Raw genomic sequence first — 24,351 nt, 5'->3', positions numbered from 1 at the left:
CGGGGCACGATTACAATCAAGCTGCCCACAGTGCACAGACGCAGGATAAAGAGAATAACCTTTAGTGCAAGGTGAAGTCTGATAAAAGGTCTCCAAACCCACGTGGTCACAGGGATGAACGTACAAACTCCGTGCAGACAGCACCCGTGGTCAGGATCGAATCCGTGTCTCTGGCGCCACGAGGCAGCAACTCTACCGCTGCGTAACCGTGCCGTCCCGTTTGTTGAAGTCTCGCACGTTTGCAGGTTCAACGTGCCCCAACTTAACCTCCTGCCCCGTACCCCTAGTTATTAGGCCACAAGAATGTACAGCACAGCACAGGAACAAGCCCTCTAGCCCACAATGTCCAAGCCGAACATGACGCCCTGTTAAACGCCTGTGTCTGCACGGGATTGCTGTACTGTTTCTTGAAGCACTCCTGGTGTCCTATCACCCGCCTGCGATGTGTAGAGTTCGTCGGCTCTCTGGGTTGACAGCTGACAATCTTATCATTGCCCCAACCCTAACCTTGGGACTAAAGAATTTGTGCTATTCTGCTTAAATCAAAGAATGCATGTCTTCATCGAAACAGACACTGGTTGAATGTGAAGACAGACACAAAATGCTGGAGTAACTCAGCGGGGACAGGCAGCATCTCTGGAAAGAAGAAATGGGTGACGTTTCGGGTCGAGACCTTTCTGGACAACAATCCCTGTACCAGGCGTACACCGGCCCCATCCCCGAACTTCGCTATGTTAACGACTGCATCAGGGCCACCTCCTGTACAAATTTGTTGCGTGCCTTTTCATAGCTCTACTTTCCCTCCGCCCTGACTCTCAGTCTGAAGAAGTGTCTCGACCCAAAACGTCACCATTCCTTCCATCCAGTGATGCTGCCTGTCCCGCTGAGTTACTCCAGCATTTTGTGTCTATCATCAGTTTAAACCAGCATCTGCAGTTCTTTCCTACAGCCAGTTGAATGAGCCTGCATTTTGAAGGGGGAAGTTTACTCTACATTGTTCCATTGCAAAATCTCCTCAAAGTCGGCTGACTTTGAAGAAGTTCTCCTCCTGTCTCTGGGAGTTCTGCAAAACCCTCTCTCGCTATTCCCCCTCTGTGATTCCACCTGCTCTCCCCTGACTCTCAGTCTGAGGAAGGGTTTCGACCCGAAACGTCACCCACTCCTTCTCCCCAGAGATGCTGCCCGACCCGCTGGAGTTACTCCAGCATTTTGTGTCTCCATAGATTTCATTTTAATCCTTTCAATAACATTGTGAATCGAGTGCTTTTTGCAAACAACTGTTCCTAAAGCACTACATTTCTGAAAGCCACCTGCATACATAATGTTTGCCCGATTAACATAATGGCTCCTTTGGCTGAGTTGTTGGGTCAAGTGTAATGTATATAATTAGCATCTTATGCAAATGTGACCTTTCACCCTTCCAGGAGTAGTTTTTCTATCAGCATAATGAGCTGAAACATGTTGTTAAATGTTTCCTAGAGCTGTACTTGGCAGTCAGGGAACGATTTTGCACCTTGGTTTAATAAAGGCATGTTAAAGAAAGCAGTGTGAGAGGACTGTGTGGGAAGGAACTACAGATGCTGGTTTCAACCGAAGATAGACACAAAATGCCGGAGTAACTCAGTGGGACCGGCAGCATCACTGGAGAGAAGGAATGAGAGTACGAAGAAGGGTCTCGACCCAAAACCTCACCCATTCCTTCTCTCCAGAGATGCTGCCTGTCCCGTTGAGTTACTCTGGCATTTTGTGTCTACCTTCGACTTAAACCAGCACCTGCAGTTCTTTCCCACACATCCCTTGTATCTCTCTTCCCTCTCACCACAGTAAGTCCGGTCACTGAGGCCGCATCTGCTCCAATTTCCTCTGCAACCCCTCCACTCATCCACCACTCCACCCTTGAAGGCCCCCTGCCTCGCAGTTACCTTTAGCCTCCATTTTGTTTGCCTACTTCATCTCTGAAGCTGCAATGATATGGATATTATAATTTTAGGAAGTCAGTGGTGACTCCAGATTATAGGTTGTAACGATCGACACAAAATGCTGGAGTAACTCAGCAGCTCAGGCAGCATCTCTGGAGAGAAGGACTAGGTTGCGTTTCGGGTCGAGACCCTCCTTCATACCGAGAGTCAGGGGAGAGGGATACTAGAGGTATGAAAAGGTACAGAACAAATTTGTGCAGGAGGTAGCCCTGATGCAGTCATCAGTGTAGCGGAGATAAAGTTCGGGGATAGGGCCGGTGTACGCCTGGAACAGGGACTATTCAACGTAACACACAAAAGAGGCAGGCATAGCTGGGGCCCATGCGAGCGCCCATGGCTACGCCTTTGATTTGGAGGAAGTGTGAGGTTGTCGAAGGACAGGTTGTTGAGTAGTAATGAAAGGTTCTGCAAATCCGTGGGGCTGCAGTTGACGAAAGCGTTCCCTTCGTACATTTATCCATGTTGTGTTGTAGAATACTCGCTAACCTATCCAAATATTGATCTTCAGAATGGCGAATTGCATTATAAGATGTGACTGAAGTGAGAAAGGTTTGGAGTAATGACTCCGTTCAATTGACATTCCCCATGCGTTCTCACGGCTTTTACTTAAATTACATTCACTGTCATGAGAGGAGGGAAGCTGGCGTGATCCAGCTACTCGCTGGAGTTTGGAAGGTTGAGGGGGGGGAACCTCATTGTAACTTACAGAATAATGAAAGGCATAGATAGAGTGGGTGTAGAAAGGATGTTTCCACTGGAGGGAGAGTCTGGGACCAGAGGTCACAGCCTCAGTATTAAAGGGCGCTCTTTTAGAAAGGAGGTGAGGAGGAACTTCTTGAGTCAGAGGGTAGTTAATCTGTGGAACTCATTGTCACATAGGGCTGTGGAGGCCAAGTCAGTGGATAGTTTTAAGGCAGAGATAGACAAATTCTTGATTAGAACAGGTGTCAAGGGTTATGGGGAGAAGGCAGGAAAATAGGATTCGGGGACAGAGATCAGCCATGATTGAATAGTGGAATAGACTCGATGGGCCGAATGGCCCACTTCGACTACTATAACTAGTGATATCGAGTGAGGACCTAACACTTGGGGCCTGGGGCAGAAGCCTTTCGCAGCTTGTTTGATCATCACGGACATAGATTAAACTTGAGCTCTTTATTTGCTCTCATAACTAATTCATACAACTTGTTCCGTTTGACAGGTTAACTCATTTGCCGATGGGTTTTGGTTAGGAAGTCAGCTGGCCTGCTGGCCACAAGGATCAAAACCTTGGTCTTCCTTCCCCAAAATCTCCGTCTACCTTCGAGGAGAGAATTCCACCCAGTCTTTCCGCATCACCATCTTGCCACAGGTAAGACCGGGCCTGAATTAAAGGCATTCACAGAGTCGTAGAGTCATACAGCACGGAAACAGGCCCCTTTGGCCCAACTTGCCCATGCCGACCAACATGCCCCATCTACACTCATCCCACCTGCCCACGATTGGCCCAAATCCCCCTAAACCTCTTTCATCCACTCCGGGCAGCACGGTGGCGCAGCGTTAGAGTTGCAGCCTTACCGTGCCACAGACACGGGTTCAATCCTGACCGTGGGTGCTGTCTGTACGTACATTCGCCCCGTGACCTGCGTGGGTTTTCTCCGAGATCTTCGGTTTCCTCACACACTCCAAAACCACATAGGTTTGCTGTTAATTGGCTTGGTATAAATGTAAAAAATGTTCCAAGTGTGTGTGTGTGTGTGTGTGTGTGTGTGTGTGTGTGTGTGTGTGTACAGTAGCGTTAGTGTGCGGGGATCGCTGGTTGGCGTGGACTCGGTGGGCTGAAGGGCCTGTTTTTGCTCTGCATCTCTTAAAACATAAACTTAAAATACATTGTCTATGGAACTGATGTGCTGCAGTTCTGAGAATTACATTCTGCTCTCTGTTTGGTTAGTTCGAGTGTCAGGGATTACGGGGAGAAGGCAGGAAAATGGGGTTAGGAAGGAGAGATAATTAGCCATGATTGAATGGCAGAGTAGACCGTATGGGCCAAAAGGCTTAATTCTGCTCCTATCACTTATGACCTATTGTACTTGAGTTTGCTTTCATGCATTCATCTATTGTATTATCTGATCTGTTTGGATAGCATGCAAAATGAAGCTTTTCATAGTACCTCGGTACACGTGACAACAATAAACATAGATTCATAGAGTGATACAGCATGGAAACGGGCCCTTTGGCTCAACTTGCCCACAACGGCCAACATGTCCCAGCTACACTAGTCCCACCTGCCTGTGTTTGGTCCATATCCCTCCAAACCTGTCCGATCCATGGACCTGTCTTAACTGCTTCTTAAATGTTTTGATAGTCCCTGCCTCAACTACCTTCTCTGGCAGCTTGTTCCATACACCAGCCACCCTTTGAGTGAAAAAGTTACACCTCAGATTCCTACTAAATCATTTCCCCTTCACCTTAAACCTATGTCCCCTGGTCCTCGATTCCCCCTACTCTATAACCATATAACCATATAACAACTACAGCACGGAAACAGGCCCGTTCGGCCCTACCAGTCCAAGCCGACCACTCTCCCTGACCTAGTCTCATCTACCTGCACTCAGACCATAACCCTCTAATCCCCTCTTATCCATATACCTATCCAATTTACTCTTAAATAATAAAATTGAGCCAGCCTCCACCACTTCCACCAGAAGCCCATTCCATACAGCCACCACCCTCTGAGTAAAGAAGTTACCCCTCATGTTACCCCTAAACTTTTATCCCTCAATTCTGAAGCTATGTCCCCTTGTTGGAATCTTCCCCACTCTCAAAGGGAAAAGCCTACCCACGTCAACTCTGTCCGTCCCTCTCAAATTTTTTAAAACCTCTATCAAGTCCCCCCTCAACCTTCTACGCTCCAAAGAATAAAGACCCAACCTGTTCAACCTCTCTCTGTAGCTTAAGTGCTGAAACCCAGGCAACATTCTAGTAAATCTCCTCTGTACCCTCTCCATTTTGTCGACATCCTTCCTATAATTTGGCGACCAGAACTGCACACCATACTCCAGATTCGGCCTCACCAATGCCCTGTACAATTTTAACATTACATCCCAACTTCTATACTCGATGCTCTGATTTATAAAGGCAAGCATACCAAACGCCTTCTTCACCACCCTATCCACATGAGATTCCACCTTCAGGGAACAATGCACAGTTATTCCCAGATCCCTCTGTTCCACTGCATTCCTCAATTCCCTACCATTTACCCTGTACGTCCTATTTTGATTTGTCCTACCAAAATGCAGCACCTCACACTTATCAGCATTAAACTCCATCTGCCATCTTTCAGCCCACCCTTCCAAAAGGCCCAAGTCTCTCTGTAGACTTTGAAACTCTACTTCATTATTAACTACACCACCTATCTTAGTATCATCTGCATATTTACTAATCCAATTTGCCACACCATCATCCAGATCATTAATGTAAATGACAAACAACAGTGGACCCAACACAGATCCTTGGGGTACTCCACTAGACACTGGCCTCCAACCTGACATACAATTGTCAACCATTACCCTCTGGTATCTCCCATTCAGCCATTGTTGAATCCATCTTGCAACCTCACTATTAATACCCAACGATTTAACCTTCTTAATCAACCTTCCATGTGGAACCTTGTCAAATGCCTTACTGAAGTCCATATAGACAACATCCACAGCCTTGCCCTTATCAATTTCCCTGGTAACCTCTTCAAAAAATTCAAGAAGATTAGTCAAACATGACCTTCCAGGCACAAATCCATGTTGACTGTTTCTAATCAGGCCTTGTTTATCCAAATAATTATATATATTGTCCCTAAGTATCTTTTCCATTAATTTTCCCACCACAGACGTCAAACTAACAGGTCTATAATTGCTAGGTTTACTTTTAGAACCTTTTTTAAACAAAGGCACAACATGCGCAATGCGCCAATCTTCCGGCACCATCCCCGTTTCTAATGACGTTTGAAATATTTCCGTCATAGCCCCTGCTATTTCTGCACTAACTTCCCTCAATGTCCTAGGGAATATCCTATCAGGACCTGTAGACTTATCCACTTTTATATTTTTCAAAAGTGTCCGTACCTCCTCTTCTTTAATCCTCATAATTTCCATCACTACTCTACTTATTTCGCTTACCTCACATAATTCAATATCCTTCTCCTCGGTGAATACCGAAGAAAAGAAATTGTTTAATATCTCCCCCATTTCTTCCGGCTCAATAGACAATAGATAGACAATAGACAATAGCTGTCCACTCTGACTCTCTAATGGACCAATTTTATCCCTCACTATCCTTTTGCTATTGACATATCTGTAGAACCCCTTGGGGTTTACTTTTATATTACTTGCCAAAGCAGCCTCATATCTTTTTTTCGCTTTTCTAATTTCCTTCTTAAGATTCCTTTTACATTCTTTATATTCCTCAAGAACCTCATTTATTCCCTGCCGCTTATATTTATTGTATATCTCCCTCTTTTTCCGAACCAAGTGTCCAATTTCCCTGGAAAACCACGGCTCTTTCAAATTATTATTCTTTCCTTTCCACCGAACAGGGACATAAAGACTCTGTACTCTCAAAATTTCATCTTTAAATATCCTCCATTTCTCTATTATATCCTTTTCATAAAACAAAAAGTTCCATTTCACTCCTTTTAAATCCTTTCTCATCTCCTCAAAATTAGCCTTTCTCCAATCCAAAATCTCAACCCTTGGTCCAGATTTGACCTTCTCCATAATTATATTGAAACTAATGGCATTGTGATCACTAGACCCAAAGTGCTCCTCAACACATACCTCCGTCACCTGACCCGTCTCATTTCCTAACAGGAGGTCGAACACTGCCCCTTCTCTGGTAGGTACCTCTACGTATGGCTGCAAAAAACTATCCTGCACACATTTTACAAACTCCAAACCATCCAGCCCTTTAACAGAATGTGATTCCCAGTCTATATACGGAAAATTGAAATCACCCACAATCACTACTCTGTGCTTACTACTAATATCTGCTATCTCCTTACATATTTGCTCTTCCAATTCTCGTTCCCTATTTGGCGGTCTATAATACACCCCTATAAGTGTTGCTAAACCTTTCTCATTTCTGAGTTCCACCCAAACAGCCTCCCTAATCGAGCCTTCTAGTCTGTCCTGCCAAAGCACTGCTGTGATACCCTCCCTGACAAGCAATGCAACACCCCCACCTCTTGCCCCTCCGATTCTATCACATCTGAAACAATGAAATCCTGGAATATTTAATTGCCAATCGCAACCCTCCTGCAACCATGTTTCACTGATCGCCACAACATCATACTTCCAGATGTCAATCCAGGCTCTAAGCTCATCCACCTTTCTTACAATGCTCCTAGCATTAAAATATACAAATTTAAGGGACCCATCATTTCTTATTCTCAGTTTATTTATTTTCCCTTCTTTCTCTCCTACATATTGGGTCTGAGTGTTTCCCTTTTCTGCCTCCTGCCTCACACACTGCCTATTAGCTATCTGTGTTTGAGTCCCTCCCCCCAACCGTACTAGTTTAAAGTCTCCGCAGTTATTTTAGCAAATCTCCCCGCCAGGATATTGGTTCCCCTCAGGTTCAGATGCAACCCGTCCTTTTTGTACAGGTCATACTTCCCCCAGAAGAGGTCCCAATGATCCAGAAACTTGAATCCCTGCTCCCTGCACCAGTTCCTCAGCCACGTATTTATCCTCCACCTCACTCCATTCCTATTCTCACTATCGCGTGGCACAGGCAGTAAGCCTGAGATTATTGCTTTGGAAGTCCTTTTTTTAACTCTCTTCCTAGCCCCCTAAATTCTCCTTTCAGGACCTCTTCCCTTATCCTACCTATATTGTTGGTACCTATATGTACCACGACCTCTGGCTCCTCTCCCTCCCCTTTCAGGATATCCTGGACACGCTCAGACACATCCCGGACACCGGCACCAGGGAGGCAAACTACCATCCGGGTCTCCCGACTGCGTCCACAGAATCGCCTATCTGACCCCCTCACTATAGAGTCCCCTATTACTATCGCTCTCTTCTTCCTTTCCCTACCCTTCTGAGCAACAGGGCCGGACTCCTTGCCAGAGGCCCGGGCACCGTCGCTGCCCCCAGGTAGGCTGTTCCCCCCAACAGTACTTAAACAGGAGTACTTATTTCCAAGGGGTACAGCCACTGGGGTACTCCCTAGTCCCTGCCTCTGCTCCTTTCCCCCCCTAACAGTGACCCACTTGTCTACCTCCCGTGGTCTTGGAGTGACCACCTCTCTGTAACTCCTATCTATAACCTCCTCACTCTCCCTGACCAGACGGAGGTCATCAATCTGCCGCTCCAGGTTCCTAATACGGTCCCTTAGGAGCCCCATCTCGTCACACCTGGCGCAGATGTGGATGTCTGGAAGACTATCAGACTCCCAGATTCCCCACATCCGCCACCCAGAACAATAAACTGCCCTGGCACTCATACTCCCCAAACAAAGCCCCGTGCTCGGTTACTAAACCTACCGCCCGGCCGCTGCTCCAACCGCTCCAACCGCCCACCCAAAAGAACTGAGTGATCTCCTGGGAGAGGCGAAAAACCGGATAAAAAACCCAGGCCAATTTGGGAAATTCCTCTCCGACCCCAAGCTAGGCGATCGAAACTTGTCCGGGAGATCACACAGGTCTTACTCCTTACTATCCCCACACAATACTTCCCAAGCAACACAGCTTGGTGCTGCTGCTGATTGCTGCTGCTACTGCTGCTGATTGCTGCTGCTGCTGCTGATTGCTGCTGCTGCTGCTGCTGATTGCTGCTGCTGCTGCTGCTGATTGCTGCTGCTGCTGCGGATTGCTGCTGCTGCTGCGGATTGCTGCTGCTGCTGCTGCTGCTGATTGCTGCTGGCTGCTGCTGCTGCTGATTGCTGCTGCTGCTGCTGATTGCTGCTGCTGCTGCTGCTGATTGCTGCTGCTGCTGCTGCTGCTGATTGCTGCTACTGCTGATTGCTGCTACTGCTGAATGCTGCTGCTGCTGCTGCTGATTGCTGCTGATTGCTGCTGCTGCTGATTGCTGCTGATTGCTGCTGCTGCTGCTGATTGCTGCTGCTGCTGCTGGCTGCTGCTGCTGATTGCTGCTGCTGATTGCTGCTGCTGCTGCTGATTGCTGCTGCTGCTGCTGCTGATTGCTGCTGATTGCTGCTGCTGATTGCTGCTGCTGATTGCTGCTGCTACTGCACCTTCTACTACGGGCAAGAGACTCTGTGCATCTGCACAACCTATTCCTCTCATGATTTTATACACCTCTCAAAGATCACCCCTCATCCTCCTGCACTCCAGGGGATCAAGTCCCAGCCTACTCAACCTCTCCCTATACCTCAGACCCTCTAATCCTGGCAACATCTTTGCAAATCCTTTCCATTCGTCACTTCAATTTCATGTTTCATGTATTTTGTGTTTTTATGACTGTTGGCCGATCAATTTCCCTCCTGGGCTAAATAAAGTTGTATCGAATCGTACCGTAAATTTTCTCTGGGCCCTTTCCAGCTTTGACAACATCTTTCCAATAACATGGTGAGACCTGAAGCTAAACCCGCTGAGCCTGCCTATATCTCTGTTCTGCGTTTGTTATCCCGCAGTTGTACATCCAGCCGATGGCAGATATTGGAACCGCGATGGAGTGCTACCGGTTTGGAATCTCCCCGTCGTCCAACGGCTTGGTTTTGGGGGCCACCGTGATGGAAGGTTTCTACGTCACCTTTGACCGGGCCCAGAAACGCGTTGGGTTTGCAGCCAGCTCATGTGCAGGTAGGTCGTAAGGAATAGGAGTAGAATTAGGCCATTTGGCCCATCAAGTCTACTCTGCCATTTAAACATGGCTGATCTATCTCTCCCTCCTAACCCCATTCTCCTACCTTCTCCCCATAACCTCTGACACCCGTACTAATCAAGAATCTATCTATCTCTGCCTTAAATATATATATCCACTGACTTGTCATCCGTAGCCTTCTGTGGCCTAGAATTCCACAGATTCACCACCCTCTGACTAAAGAAATTTCTCCTCATCTCCTTCCGAAAAAAAAAGTCCTTTCATTCTGAGGCTATGACCTCTAGTCCTAGATTCTCCCACTAGTGGAAACAGCCTCTCCACATCCACTCTATCCAAGCCTTTCACCATTCTGTATGTTTCAGTGAGGTTCCCCCCCTCCCTGTCATTCTTCTAAACTCCAACGAGTACAGGCCCAGTGCCGACAAACGCTCATCATAGGTTAACCTACTCATTCCTGGGATCATTCTTGTAAACCTCCTCTGGACCCTCTCCAGAGCCAGCGTATTCTTCCTCAGATACGGTGCCCAAAATTGCTCACAATATTCCAAAGGCGGCCTTAACAACACCTTATGGAGCCTCAGCATTACATCCCTGTTTGTGTAGGCCCTTGCCCTTGGTCAGGCTTCTACACTTGGGTTCGCCGAACACTTTGCACTGTTGCAAGGTGTCACAGTGGAGTTTAAACAACAGCGGCTTGTAATCCTCAAAAGCAGAGGCTGAATAGGCCTCGACCCCAGTGGTTGCGAAAAGAATACGAGGCTTGTTTTTGTTTTTGCAAAGCAAGCCTTTCCTTGAGGAATTGGCTTAACATTTCCAATCCTGCTCCATTATGACAAACTCCTTCTGTTTCACCACATAAATGGGCCCTCTCTGTGAACTTGTGGCTCTAAGCAATGCATAAAGGATGTTGGAACAAAGGAGCAATTAATATTGTATGGCGTATCTGAACCCAGTTCTCGAAAGACTGAGGTTGGCAAAATCACACTATTTTTACACTGTTTTTAGGGACAAAATATAATTGTGAAATGTGTTGGCAATTTTTTTTGCAAAGTGGATTACAAATTATAAAAGATTACCCAATTTACCTACACTGATCATGCTCGGTGTTGTTATCATCTTCCCAAGGTTTATGCTGAGAAACACAAGCAAATAGAGTGGTAAAGATGGGCATATGGTCTGCTTGCCTTCTTTGGTCAGGGCATTGAATACAAGAGTCAGGAAGCCACGATGCAGTTTTAAAGGACTTTGGTTAGGCTGCATTTGGAGTGTTGTTTGCAGTTCTGGTCGCCCTGGTACAGGAAGGATATGGACACTTTGGGGAGTGTGTAGAAGATTTTAGAGATACCGCGCGGAAACAGGCCTTTTGCCCCCCTAGTCCGCACCGACCAGCGATCCCTGCATGTTAACATTACCCTACACGCAATAGGGATAATTTACACTTGTACCAAGTCAATTTACCTACATACCTGTACGTCTTTGGAGTATGGGAGGAAACCGATGATCTCAGACAAAACCCGCGCTGTCACGGGGAGAACGTACAAACTCCGTACAGACAGCACCCGTAGTCGGGATCGAACCCGGGTCTCTGGCGCTGCAAGGCAACAACTCTACCGCTGCGCCACCGTGGCTGCCCCTGCGGAATGATGTAGGAAGGAACTGCAGATGCTGGTTTACACCGAAGATAGACACAAAATGCCGGAGTAACTCAGTGGTTCAGGAAGCATCTCTGGAGAGAAGGACCAGGTGACGTTTTGGGTCGAGGCCCTTCTTCAAATAAGGGAGGAGGGAATACCAGACTTTGGGCCCTTGGCAGAGGAAGAAACCGCCACCAACGGATTGATTAATCCAGCCTGGTGTGCACCAGGACCATTTAGTTTTAGTTTAGGGATACAGCATGGAAACAGGCCCCATGGCTCACTGAGTCCATGCTGAACATTGACCCATCTGCAATAGTTCTGTTGGCTTACGTTTACATCCACTTCCTTCACATCAGGGGCCATTTACTGAGGCCAATTAACCTGCAAACCCACCCGGATTTGGGATGGGAGAGAAAACGGGACGTCCTTTTGTTTCTGGATCATGGCAGCTGACGGAGAAAGCTGCAAAGAAACATTCCCAGTGTTCATACCAAGTGTTAATACCAAGTGTTCAACTTTGCCCTTCCAAAGGGAGTGTGTTAGCAAGGAAGAGTTGATGGCGTGCATGATTCAGACCAGTGAGGAAGTGAGGAAATCCATGCGGTCACAGGGAGGACGTGTAAACTCCACACAGACAGCACCCGAGGTCGGAGTCGAACCCGGGTCTCTGCCGCTGTGAGGCAGCAGTCCCCGCCAGCTGTGTCATTGTTCTTGCCCTTGCCCTGAACATGGAGCCTTATAACATAACATAACAACACTTTATTGTCACTCGGCACAAACACCGAACGAAATTTCAGCAGTCTCACAAAACACAGCAAAAAAGAAAAGAACACAGGACACCCGACCCCAACACAAACATCCATCACAGTGACTCCAAACACCCCCTCACTGTGATGGAGGCAACAAAACTTCCCCTCTCTTCCCCCCGCACCCACGGACAGGCAGCTCGACCCCTACCGAGGCAAACGACACGCACAGCCCCCGCAAGGGGATGGAAGGCCCCGCGGCCGAGCCGCCCCGGGCACCGAAACGTCCCGCGGCCGCACCGGGCGATGTTAAGTCCAGCGGCCGAGCCGCACCGGGCACTGAAACGTCCCGCGGCCGAGCCGCACCAGGCACTGAAACGTCCCGCGGCCGCACCGGGCGATGTTAAGTCCAGCGGCCGAGCCGCACCGGGCACTGAAACGTCCCGCGGCCGAGCCGCACCGGGCACCGAAACGTCCCGCGGCCGCACCGGGCGATGTTAAGTCCAGCGGCCGAGCCGCACCGGGCACTGAAACGTCCCGCGGCCGAGCCGCACCAGGCACTGAAACGTCCCGCGGCCGCACCGGGCGATGTTAAGTCCAGCGGCCGAGCCGCACCGGGCACTGAAACGTCCCGCGGCCGAGCCGCACCGGGCACTGAAACGTCCCGCGGCCGAGCCGCACCGGGCACTGAAACGTCCCGCGGCCGAGCCGCGCTGGCGATGTTAAGTCCAGCGGCCAAGCCGCGCCGGGCACTGAAACGTCCCGTGGCCGCACCGGGCGATGTTAAGTCCAGCGGCCGAGCCGCACCGGGCACTGAAACGTCCCGCGGCCGAGCCGCGCCGGCGATGTTAAGTCCCGCAGCCGAGCCGCGCCGGGCGATGGAAGGCCCCGCGGGCGAGCTGCGCCCCGGGGAAGAGTCCTAATAAAAGAAAGGTTTCCCCCCGCCCCACCCTACACCCCACCCCCCCACCACACATACACAGCCAAAAACAGAAACAAAAACCATCCCAACACCGACACAAACAAAAAAAAAAAGAAAAAAAGACAACAGACTGCCAGAGAGCCGCAGCCGTTAGGCGCAGCCAACTCCTCCTTGTTACAACCACTGGCCTGCATGACCATCCGTATTTGGTTTAGTTTAGAGATACAGCACGCAAGCAGGTACTTCGGCTCACCTAGTCCGCACCGACCAGCGATCCCCGCACATTAACTCTATCGTACACATACTAGGGACAATTTACGCTTACACCAACACGACTTACCTGCAAACCTGTACGTCTTTGGAGTGCGGGAGGAAACCGAAGATCTCGGAAGAAACCAGCGCAGGCCACGGGGAGTACAGACAAGTACCCGTTGTCGGGATCGAACCCGGGTCTCCGGCGCTGCAAGCGCTGTAAGGCAGCAACTCTACCGCTGTGCCACCGTGCGTGGAAGGAAAACGAATGTGCTCCCCTTCCTGACATTTGGAGCATCACCAGCTGGAGCTTGCGTCAGTACGCAGAGGCTATCAACTCTTGTTTCTTTCCATACTTGTGCCATTTGCTTCCTTCTCGGGTTTTGAAGGTGGCTCTTAACACCGGGTTTACAGGTTCAATTGGATCAGGCGCAGTCCTGTGGCCAGGTCCCCATTATTCATGCATCGTCCTTCCTGATGTCAGCAGGCCATACAGTCACTGGGAGTGAGAACCGTCCAGGTTCAGATGGTTAACGGTTTCGTTACTGTCACGTGTAGCAGGTGCAGTGAAATACATTTTTTTTGCAGACAGATCCGCAAGACTTTGATCAGTACGGGTGTTGTTGGGGATTTTGTGTATTATGAGGAAGATGAGCAGCTTATTGTTTGGTTAACCCGGCTCCTCTAGCTGGGGTTGCTCTGAACTTCATTAGAATGACTGATTAGAACGGGTGTCAGGTGGAGAAGGCAGGAGAATGGGGTTAATGAGGGAGAAGAGATAGATTGAATGGTGGGGTAGACTCAATGGGCCAAATGGCCTAACTCTGCTTCTATCACATGATCTATCCCCGTACATAAGCACAATCGCCCCAGTTAGTGCAGTACCCACAGAGCAGCCCAACGAGTCCATATGCAGTAGGTGCCATTTTGGCATCATTTTCTCGTCCACGCTGTAGCTGGCCACAAAGGCCCTTTGCCACCGTCTCCTCCTCCATTTTGGTCGTCCCCGCGAACCGTCATGTATTTGCCGGCACCGAAACGTCGCGAGACTTGTGTAGGATGGAACTGCAGGTGCTGGTTTACGTCGAAGATTGGCGCGAAATGCTGGAGTAACTCAGCGGGGCAGGCAGCATCTCTGGAGAGAAGGAATAGGGTGACGTTTCGGGTCGAGACCCTTCTTCAGACTGTGCACTGCCTGGGTGAGGTCTGCTACATGATTTTACAGAGGAACGTGTGACAAAGGATCATTGATTCATTGAACAGACAACTCGTCTCAGGAACTCAGCGGGTCGAGCAGCATCTGTGGTCAGAAAGGAATCTTCGATTGTTTTGTGTCTAAAGCCTGCAGCAGGACTGCTCTCCCTCGTGCCCCCCACCGACGTTGCTTGACCCACTGAATTTCTTCCGCCAGATTGTTTTAGCTCCAGAGTCCACCCTCTGTGGTCCCTTGTGGGTCCCGACTCTCTCTGCACCAAGCAGTCTAGAGTGTGCGCAGTGTCAGAGTGTGAGTGCGCTGTGTGTCAGTACCCATGTGCTCAAGCCTCTAGCTGATCCCCAATTCCAGCACCTTGTTCAACAACAGTTCAACAGAGCTTTATTTGTCATTCGGTACCAAGGTACCGAACGAAACTACATAGCAGTCACACACAAAAAAGAACACAAGACACATGACCCCAACACAAACGTCCATCACAGTGACTCCAAACACCCCCTCACTGTGATGGAGGCAAAAACTTCCACTCTCTTCCCCACGCCCACGGACAGACAGCTCGTCCCCGACCGACCCGCACAGTCCCCACAAGGGAATGGAAGTCCCCGCGGCCGAGCCGCACCGGGCGATGGAAGGCCCCGCGGCCGAGCCGGGCGATGGAAGGCCCCGCGGCCGAGCCGTGCGCAGCTAAGTCCCGCGGCCGAGCCGCACCAGCAATGAAAAGTCCCGCGGCCGAGTCGCACCGGGCGCTGAAACGTCTCGCGGCCGAGCCGGGCGATGGAAGGCCCCGCGGCCGAGCCGTGCACAGCTAAGTCCCGCGGCCGAGCCGCACCGGGCGATGGAAGGCCCCGCGGCCGAGCCGTACCGGGCGATGTTAGGCCCCGCGGCCGAGCCGCACCAGCGATGTTAGGCCCCGCGGCCGAGCCGCACCGGGCGATGGAAGGCCCCGCAGCCAAGCTGCACCGGGCGATGTTAAGTCCAGCAGCCGAGCCGCACCAGCGATGAAAAGTCCCGCGGCCGAGCCGCGCCGGGCGATGTTAGGCCCCGCGGCCGAGCCGCACCGGGCACTGTTAAGTCCAGCGGCCGAGCCGCACCGGGCGATGTTAGGCCCCGCGGCCAAGCCGCACCCCGCGACGTGAGGAAGAGACCTAAAAGAGAAAGGTTTCCCCCACCCCCCCACCCACACCACCACCCCCCCACCCACACCACCACCCCCCCACATACACAACCAAAACAAAAACAAAAACCATCCCAACACCGACACACAACAACAAAAAAAAAGGAAAAAAGACATACAGACTGCAAGCGAGCCGCAGCCGTTAGGCGCCGCCACTTAAGCCAGCAACACTACTGAATCACTGGTAAATACGTATTGTTTCCACTTGCCCTCGCTCTGCCAAAACCTCCTGGATCTCTCCATTTTAGCTCCCCTTCCCACTCCCACACTGACCTTTCTGTCCTGGGCGTCCTCCATTGCCAGAGCGAGGCCACACGCAAACTGGAGGAACAGCACTTTGTATTGCGCTTGGATGGCTCACAGCCCAACGATATGAACATTGAATTTTCCAATTCTACTTTACTTTAGAGATACAGCGTGGAATCAGGCCCTTCGGCCCACCGAGTCCATGCTGACCAGCGTTCGTCCCGTACACTAGCACTATCCCACACGCCAGGGTAAATTTGCAATTTACAGATGCCAATTAACCTGCAAACCTGTATGTCTTTGGAATGTGGGAGGAAACTGAAGCACCCATACGGTCACAAGGAGAACGTACAAACTCCATACAAACAGCACCCGTGGTCAGTATTGAACCCGGATCTCAGGCGCTGTAAGGCAACAACTCTAACGTTGCGCTATGGTCCGCCCTCTAGGTAACTAACCTACAAACATGACCAACCCTTTTTCCGGAGCACCAAGGCACATTCTTTGTATGTGTACATACTTGGCCAATAAACATTCATTCATTCGCTCATTCATTCCACCTTTATTGAAGAGAGAGCTAGATAGAGCTCTTAAGGATAGCGGAGTCAGGGGGTTATGGGGAGAAGGCAGGAACGGGGTACTGATTGTGAATGATCAGCCATGATCACATTGAGTTTGTACGTTCTCCCCGTGACCTGCGTGGGTTTTCTCCGAGATCTTCGGTTTCCTCCCACACTCCAAAGACGTACAGGTATGTAGGTTAATTGGCTGGGTAAAATGTTTAAAAAAAATTGTCCCTAGTGTGTGTAGGATAGTGTTAATGTACGGGGATCACTGGGCGGCACGGACTTGGAGGGCCGAAAAGGCCTGTTTCCGGCTGTATATATATGATATGATATGATATGATATGATAATGCCAGTGCTGGCTCGAAGGGCCGAATGGCCTACTCCTGCACCTATTGTCTATTGTCTATCCTTTTCTCTGGCTTCACAATTCAACCCTCTTTTAACCTTTATCTCCTTATCTCTTACTTTTTGTTATTTTATCTTTGGCCTTTGTCCAATTGTCTTCCAATCTAAATCCCCCTCCCCTTTATCTGTTCGGCATTGCCAGGCTTTGTCCTGCCCCCACCTCTCTTCCAGCATTCTTCCTTCACTCTCTACCACAATCGGTCTGCAGTAGGGTACTGACTTGAATTGTCACCCATCCATGTTCTCCAGAGATGCTACCTGATCGCTGAGTTACTCCAGTACTTTGTGAATTGTTTCATACCATTTCCTCGTTGTGTATCTGTTTAATTATTGTTTAATTACTGCTCGCAAAGACACCATAACAATAGACAATAGACAATAGACAATAGGTGCAGGAGTAGGCCATTCAGCCCTTCGAGCCAGCACCGCCATTCAATGCGATCATGGCTGATCACTCTCAATCAGTACCCTGTTCCTGCCTTCTCCCCATACCCCATCACTCCGCTATCCTTAAGAGCTCTATCCAGCTCTCTCTTGAAAGCATCCAACGAACTGGCCTCCACTGCCTTCTGAGGCAGAGAATTCCACACCTTCACCACCCTCTGACTGAAAAAGTTCTTCCTCATCTCCGTTCTAAATGGCCTACCCCTTATTCTCAAACTGTGGCCCCTTGTTCTGGACTCCCCCAACATTGGGAACATGTTATCTGCCTCTAATGTGTCCAATCCCCTATAACCTCTGACACCTGGACTAATCAAGAATCTATCTATCTCTGCCTTAAGTATATCCACTGACTTGGCCTCCAAAGCCTTCCTTCTGTGGCAAAGAATTCCACAGATTCACCACCCTGCCGTCACCACCAATAGGCTGCAGTCCTGCCCGTAATCCCTATCACAGAGGTCTTGTCAGTTCAAAGTAACTGATACTTGGCAAAATAGGAAGAGGACTATTTTTCTCAGCTAGGTTTCATCTGGAACGTGTGGCCTAAAAAGAAGGGGGAAGTAGCTTCAACAATAGCACACAACGCAAGATGGGACGGGTAATTGAAGTAGGTAAATGTGTTGGGCTAATGAAGCAGGGGAGTGGAGCTAATCACGGATACCTCACGTGCTATATTTTGATTGAATTGGTTGAGAGATGTACCATGGAATCAGGCCCTTCAGCCCACCATGTCCACGCTGACACCGATCACCAGTTGACAATGGTTCTGTTTTAACCTATTTTCGCATCCGAAGATAGACTCAAAAAGTTGGAGTAACTCAGCAGGACAGGCAGCATCTCTGGAGAGAAGGGATGGGTGATGATTCCGGTCGAGACCCTTCTTCAGAGCTCTATCATATGATCTCCTATATCATACAATTATATATATATATATATATCATGTATCACATGACATGCATATCATATTATCATATGGTATATATATTTATATATATATATATAGTATAAGACTAACTGCAGATGCTGGTACAAATCAAAGGTATTTATTCACAAAATGCTGGAGTAACTCAGCAGGTCAGGCAGCATCTCAGGAGAGAAGGAATGGGTGACGTTTCGGGTCGAGACCCTTCTTCAGACTGTTGTCAGGGAGGCGGGACAAAGGAAGGATATAGGTGGAGACAGGAAGGTAGAGGGAGATCTGGGAAGGGGGAGGGGAATAGAGGGACAGAGGGACTATCTAAAGTGGGATGGCACTTATATATATGTGTTTGTGTGTATATATATGTGTGTGTGTGTATGGTATAAATGACATGTGTGTATATATACATGTTATATGTGTATATATGATATGATGTGTGTATGTACATGAGATATATATATGGTGTATACATATATATATGATATGATATATATGTGATATATGTGTGAAATATACGTGTATCTTATATAATACATATATGTATCATAACTTTTTGTTTATTATATTGTTGCAAGTAAGAATTTCATCGTTCTGTTTGGGACATATGACAATAAAACACTCTTGACCAAACACATTAATCCCCTTGATCTCGGTGAATGTTTTCAAACAAATGAGAGCTGAAGGAAGTGAAAGTGGCAGAGCATCCATCAAAGAGTTTTAGCGTAAATTACACAACGGAGGATATTATGAATGGCACCTCCTGCCCCATCTATGTAAAGGGCTGTGGTTCCTGTGTTGGTCACCTCAGAACCCACAAAACTAGCGTAAGTCAAGAAGAGGCAAATTGCATATAACATAGGGAAAAGATAAATTGACTAAATGAGCTAACCGCTAACTCGGGCTTGCTGAAGTCAATTATCTCTGCATCAATTTCTTCTCAGCTGAGCTTCATAAATGGAACAGGGTTGCTTCAAGTCACTGGTTTATTTTTAGCATTTGCATTTTTCTTTCCCTCAGGTTTTGACAGAAAGGAGACACGTCTTCTATCACAACTTAGCGACTTGCCCTTCAAATGTTCCCCACCTCTTTCCGACTAACTCTGCAATGATGTGTTCCTTACTGTGAATGTCTGTTCAACCTCTGTTGTATGTGCCATGCACGTAGCACTGTAACATCACCAGCAACTCAGCTTCTGATACTCATTTCCAGTGGAATCCAGTTTCAAATGGGAATATCAGTGAGAGGATATGGGTGGCGCAGCGGTAGAGTTGCTGCCTTACAGCGCCAGAGACCTGGGTTCGATCCTGTACGGTGTTTGTACGTTCTCACCGTGACCTGTGGCGGTTTTCTCCATGTACTGTGGTCTCCTCCCACACTCCAAAGACGTACAGGTTTGTAGGGCTAATTGGCTTGGTATAATTGTAAATTGTCCCCAGTGTGTGTGTGGGATACTGTTAGTGTGGGAGGATCGCTGGTTGGTACGGACTCAGTGGGCCGAACGACTTGTTTCTGTGCTGTAGCTCCAAACTAAACTAAACTAAAAATATCTGCATCACAAAATTGACATGTACAACAGCAGACAAATTTGCACAATGGTTAAAAACTGGATAGATACAAACGCTGGTGTAATCAGTGGTTCAGGCAGCATCTCTGGAGAAAATGGATAGGTGACGTTTCGGGCTGGGTCCCTTCTTCAGACTGATTGTAGTTTGGAGAGTGGGGGGGGGGGGAGAAAACTGGAGAAAACTGGGCCTGCAACAGAGTTGCCCACAGGTCATCTAAAACTCTGGCTGAGAATAGTTGTGCTATAGATAGACCACAAAATGCTGGAGTAACATCACGGAACAGGCAGCATCTCTGGAGAGAAGGAATGGGTGACGTTTTGGGTCAAGACCCTTCTTCAGATGCTCTACTCGACTAGAGTGGATGCAGAGAGGATGTTTCCACTAGTGGGGGAGTCCAGGGCCAGAGTCCATAGCTTCAGAATAAAAGGGCGTACCTTTAGAAAGGGGATAAGGAAGAATTTTGTGATGAATCTGTGGAATCATTTGTCGCAGAACGCTGTGCAGGCCAAGCCAATGGATATTTTTAAGGAGGAGACGTTTCAGTGCCCGGTGCGGCTCGGCTGCGGGCCTTAACATTGCCGGCGCAGCTCGGCTGCGGGACGTTTCAGTGCCCGGTGCGGCTCGGCTGCGGGCCTTAACATTGCCGGCGCAGCTCGGCTGCGGGACGTTTCAGTGCCCGGTGCGGCTCGGCTGCGGGCCTTAACATTGCCGGCGCAGCTCGGCCGCGGGACGTTTCAGTGCCCGGTGCGGCTCGGCCGCTGGACTTAACATCGCCCGGTGTGGCCGCGGGACGTTTCAGTGCCCGGTGCGGCTCGGCCGCGGGACGTTTCAATGCCCGGTGCGGCTTGGCCGCTGGACTTAACATCGCCCGGTGTGGCCGCGGGACGTTTCAGTGCCCGGTGCGGCTTGGCCGCTGGACTTAACATCGTCAGCGCTGTTCGGCCGCGGGACGTTTCAGTGCCCGGTGCGGCTCGGCCGTTGGACTTAACATCGCCCGGTGTGGCCGCGGGACGTTTCGGTGCCCGGGGCGGCTCGGCCGCGGGGCCTTCCATCCCCTTGCGGGGGCTGTGCGTGTCGTTTGCCTCGGTAGGGGTCGAGCTGCCTGTCCGTGGGTGCGGGGGGAAGAGAGGGGAAGTTTTGTTGCCTCCATCACAGTGAGGGGGTGTTTGGAGTCACTGTGATGGATGTTTGTGTTGGGGTCGGGTGTCCTGTGTTCTTTTCTTTTTTGCTGTATTTTGTGTGACTGCTGAAATTTCGCTCGGTGTTGTGCCGAGTGACAATAAAGTGTTGTTATGGTTATGGTTATAAATTCTTGATTAGTACGGGTGTCGGGGTTATAGGGGAAAAGGCAGGAGAATGGGTAAGATAGATCAGCCATGATTGAATGGCGGGATAGACTTGATGGCCCGAATGGCCTAATTCCGCTCCTGTAACTTGTGAACTTATGATCTCGTAATTAGGGTTTGATAAGGCCCAGTGCAGTACATTGACACGTTTGTGCCTTAAAATTAGGATGTTATAACAGGAACAGGACCATTTCTCCCCCCCCCCCCACCCTGGTGCACTACCATTTCACCCACTCTCTTTCTTCCCCCCCCCCCCCCCCCCATCTGTACCTACATCCCTCCCTCCAGCCTTCCATTTCACTCCTCTCCTTATCTGACACCCTTATGTCACATCGTCGCTCCTTTTCATCTCCGCCCTTTGACCATCCACCTGCTAATCAAAGCCCCGCAGCCACCTATCACTCGCCAGGCTTTTTGTCCCTCCCCCCCACCTCATTCCTAGCTTTCTTCCCCCGCTACTTGCAATCAGTCTAGATAAGGCCTGAAACATCACCGATCCATGTTCTCCAGGGCTGCCGCCTGACCCGCTGAGTTCCTCAGCACTTTATGTTCCAGTCACGATTCCAGCATCTACGGTCCCTCGTGGCCACAGTTACGTTTAATACCTGAAGTGCCAACATGCGACATCATGAAGGAATGGCTTATGAATTTTGCCCTCGGGAAAATCAGTAAATTCCAAGCAACAAAAAGGAACTGCGGCATTGCTGGTTTATACTAAAGATCGACTCAAAATATTGGAGTAACTGAGTTGTTCTCAGGCAGCAACTATGGAGAAACTGGATGGGTGACTTTTCGGGTCGGGACCCTTCCTCTGGTTGTGACTCTGACTCAGTTCACAGTGGTAGAGTTGCTGCCTTTCATCGCCAGAGACGTGGGTTCGATCCTAGCTATGGGTGCTGTCTATGGAGTTTCTACGTTGCCCCTTGCGACCACGTGGGTTTTCTACAGGTGCTCCAGTTTCCTCCAGAGTCATAGCTCTCTTCCAATGAGCCGGAACAGATTAAGTGGGCGTACATCACTGAAATCATTTCAAGCCAACAAATGTACAGCTGTACTTCAAGTAGGTGGCACAGCAGTAGAGTTGCTGCCTTACAGCGGTAGAGACCAGGGCTCGATCCCGACTGCGGGCGCTGTCTGTACGGAGTTTGTACGTTCTTCCCGTGACCGGCGTGGGTTTACTCCGAGATCTTTTGATTCCTCCCACACTCCAAAGACGTACAGGTTTGTAGGTTAATTGGCTTTGGTAAAAATTGTAAATTGTCCCTTGTAAATTGTAGGATAGTGCTAGTGCATGGGGATCACTGGTCGGTGTGCGGACTCGGTGGGCCGAAGGGCCTGTTTCCGCGCTGTATTTCTGAACTGAACGAAACATGCCGAGTTACTCCAGAATCTTGTGTCTGAACTCTTTGAGCAACTGAGCACTGAATTGGACTTGTTTTTTTCTTCTCTTCCCACAGTCGTCGATGGTGTCTCGGTCTCTGAAATTGCTGGTCCGTTCTCGGCGACTGATGTCTCGAGCGACTGCTTCAGGGAAAGGCCAAGGACACAGCCTGCCCTCTGGATCGTCTCCTACGCCCTCATCGCGCTGTGCAGCATTTCCCTCCTCATCTCCATCATCCTGCTGGTGGTCCCTTGCGGCCAGCGCAACGGCAATGGCCTCTCCGACGGCTCGTCCCTGATCAGGCATCGCTGGAAGTAAACCACCTGCCCCCCACACGCCCACGCGCGCGCACCTCATCGCCAAGAGCACCTTGGAGCCGACGTGGCGGTATTTGCACTAACGGCACCGGCATCCCCTGGTGCCCAACAAACATTGGTGGCTAAACCCAACCTTAACCATGTACTGCAGTTTGCACTTGTCTTTACCCTATAATGCAGACTGCAATGGAGTAAGCTTATCTCTACACCTGTCACCACTTGGAAGTTGTCCAAACTGTCTTAGTAAGAAGAGTCTCGACCCAAAGCATCACCCATTCCTTCTCTCCAGAGATGCTGCCTGTCCTGCTGAGTTACTCCAGCATTTTGTGTCTACCTTGTCTTAGTAAGAAGCCTGCTTGATGCAGGCATTTTTGTGCTGATCATAATGGTGTTATTTCTCTGCCCTCGCACTCTGGAGGATAAGGTCGTAAGGAATTGGAGTAGAATTAGGCCATTCGGCCCATCAAGGCTACTCCGCCATTCAATCATGGCTGATCTATCTCTCCCTCCTAACCCCATTCTCCTGCCTTCTCCCCATTACCTCTGACACCTGTGGGCATTTTATTTGTTGTTTAGTGTGGAGTTGCGAGTTACGAAGTTGTGGGTGGATTTTCTAAGTGCAATATCATTGTCCCTTGTCTTAGGACAACACAGGAGACTGAGCTACATAAAATGCCGCTGATCCCACGATTCTTGTCCACGGCCATTTTGAAAAACCTGACAAGGAAAAATGGACACTTTTTCTAGGCATGCATCCATTATACTTTTTTTTTCTTCCTTCGGATCACAAGCCAATTCAATTGAATGAATGGTGGTTTTTTGTTTTACTTTCCATTTATATTTGAGTGTTTTTTTGCGTAGGAAGGAACTGCAGATGCTGGTTTAAACCAATGATAGACACAAAAAGCTGGAGTGGCTCAGCGGGACAGGCAGCATCTCTAGAGAGAAGGAATGGGTGACGTTTCTATCTGAAGAAGGGTCTCAACCCGAAACGCCGCCCATTCCTTCCCTCCAGAGATGCTGCCTGTCCCACTGAGTTACTCCGGCTTTTTGTGTCTATCTGAAGGTGCTTTTTAATTTTTTTTGCTGTAAACTGTCACGGTTATGGCAATATTTTCATGCTAAACTCTTGGAACTTCAAAGTAACCAAAGTAACTTCAAAGTTTTCCTTGGCACCTCCACCCAGCTGGCCGCAGGTGTCTACGATGTTCCCAGATCTGCCTGGTTGTCTATGACTGGCTCACCGCAGCTTACTGGGCCATACACCTGCGCCCAACTTGTGTTCGTGGGTCTCGTTCTGATCCAGGCCTCCTTCACACAGTGAGACACTTTAAGGCAGCCATGAGCGTCTGCTGCCATCTGGAGCCAGCAAGCGGAATTGCAGCCTTGTAACTTGCTCCACTTGTTTTTAATTCCAGGTGCAG

At 49.4% G+C, this 24,351-nt stretch overlaps 1 protein-coding gene across 1 annotated transcript in view; it reads left to right on the top strand.

Moving 5' to 3' along the window:
- The window catches only part of bace2 (beta-secretase 2), a 70,910-nt gene extending 47,042 nt beyond the window's left edge, over positions 1-23,868 (top strand). The window contains exons 7-9 of the mRNA XM_078408777.1: positions 3,181-3,330; positions 9,606-9,774; positions 22,687-23,868. Coding sequence (XP_078264903.1) covers positions 3,181-3,330; positions 9,606-9,774; positions 22,687-22,928 — 561 coding nt within the window. The 3' untranslated portion in view covers positions 22,929-23,868. The remainder of the gene's footprint in view (positions 1-3,180; positions 3,331-9,605; positions 9,775-22,686) is intronic.
- The last annotated feature ends 483 nt before the right edge of the window (positions 23,869-24,351 follow it).

Source organism: Rhinoraja longicauda, chromosome 12, assembly GCF_053455715.1.
Source record: "Rhinoraja longicauda isolate Sanriku21f chromosome 12, sRhiLon1.1, whole genome shotgun sequence".
NCBI lineage: Eukaryota > Metazoa > Chordata > Chondrichthyes > Rajiformes > Arhynchobatidae > Rhinoraja > Rhinoraja longicauda.
This window is presented reverse-complemented; position numbering and strand designations above follow the sequence as displayed.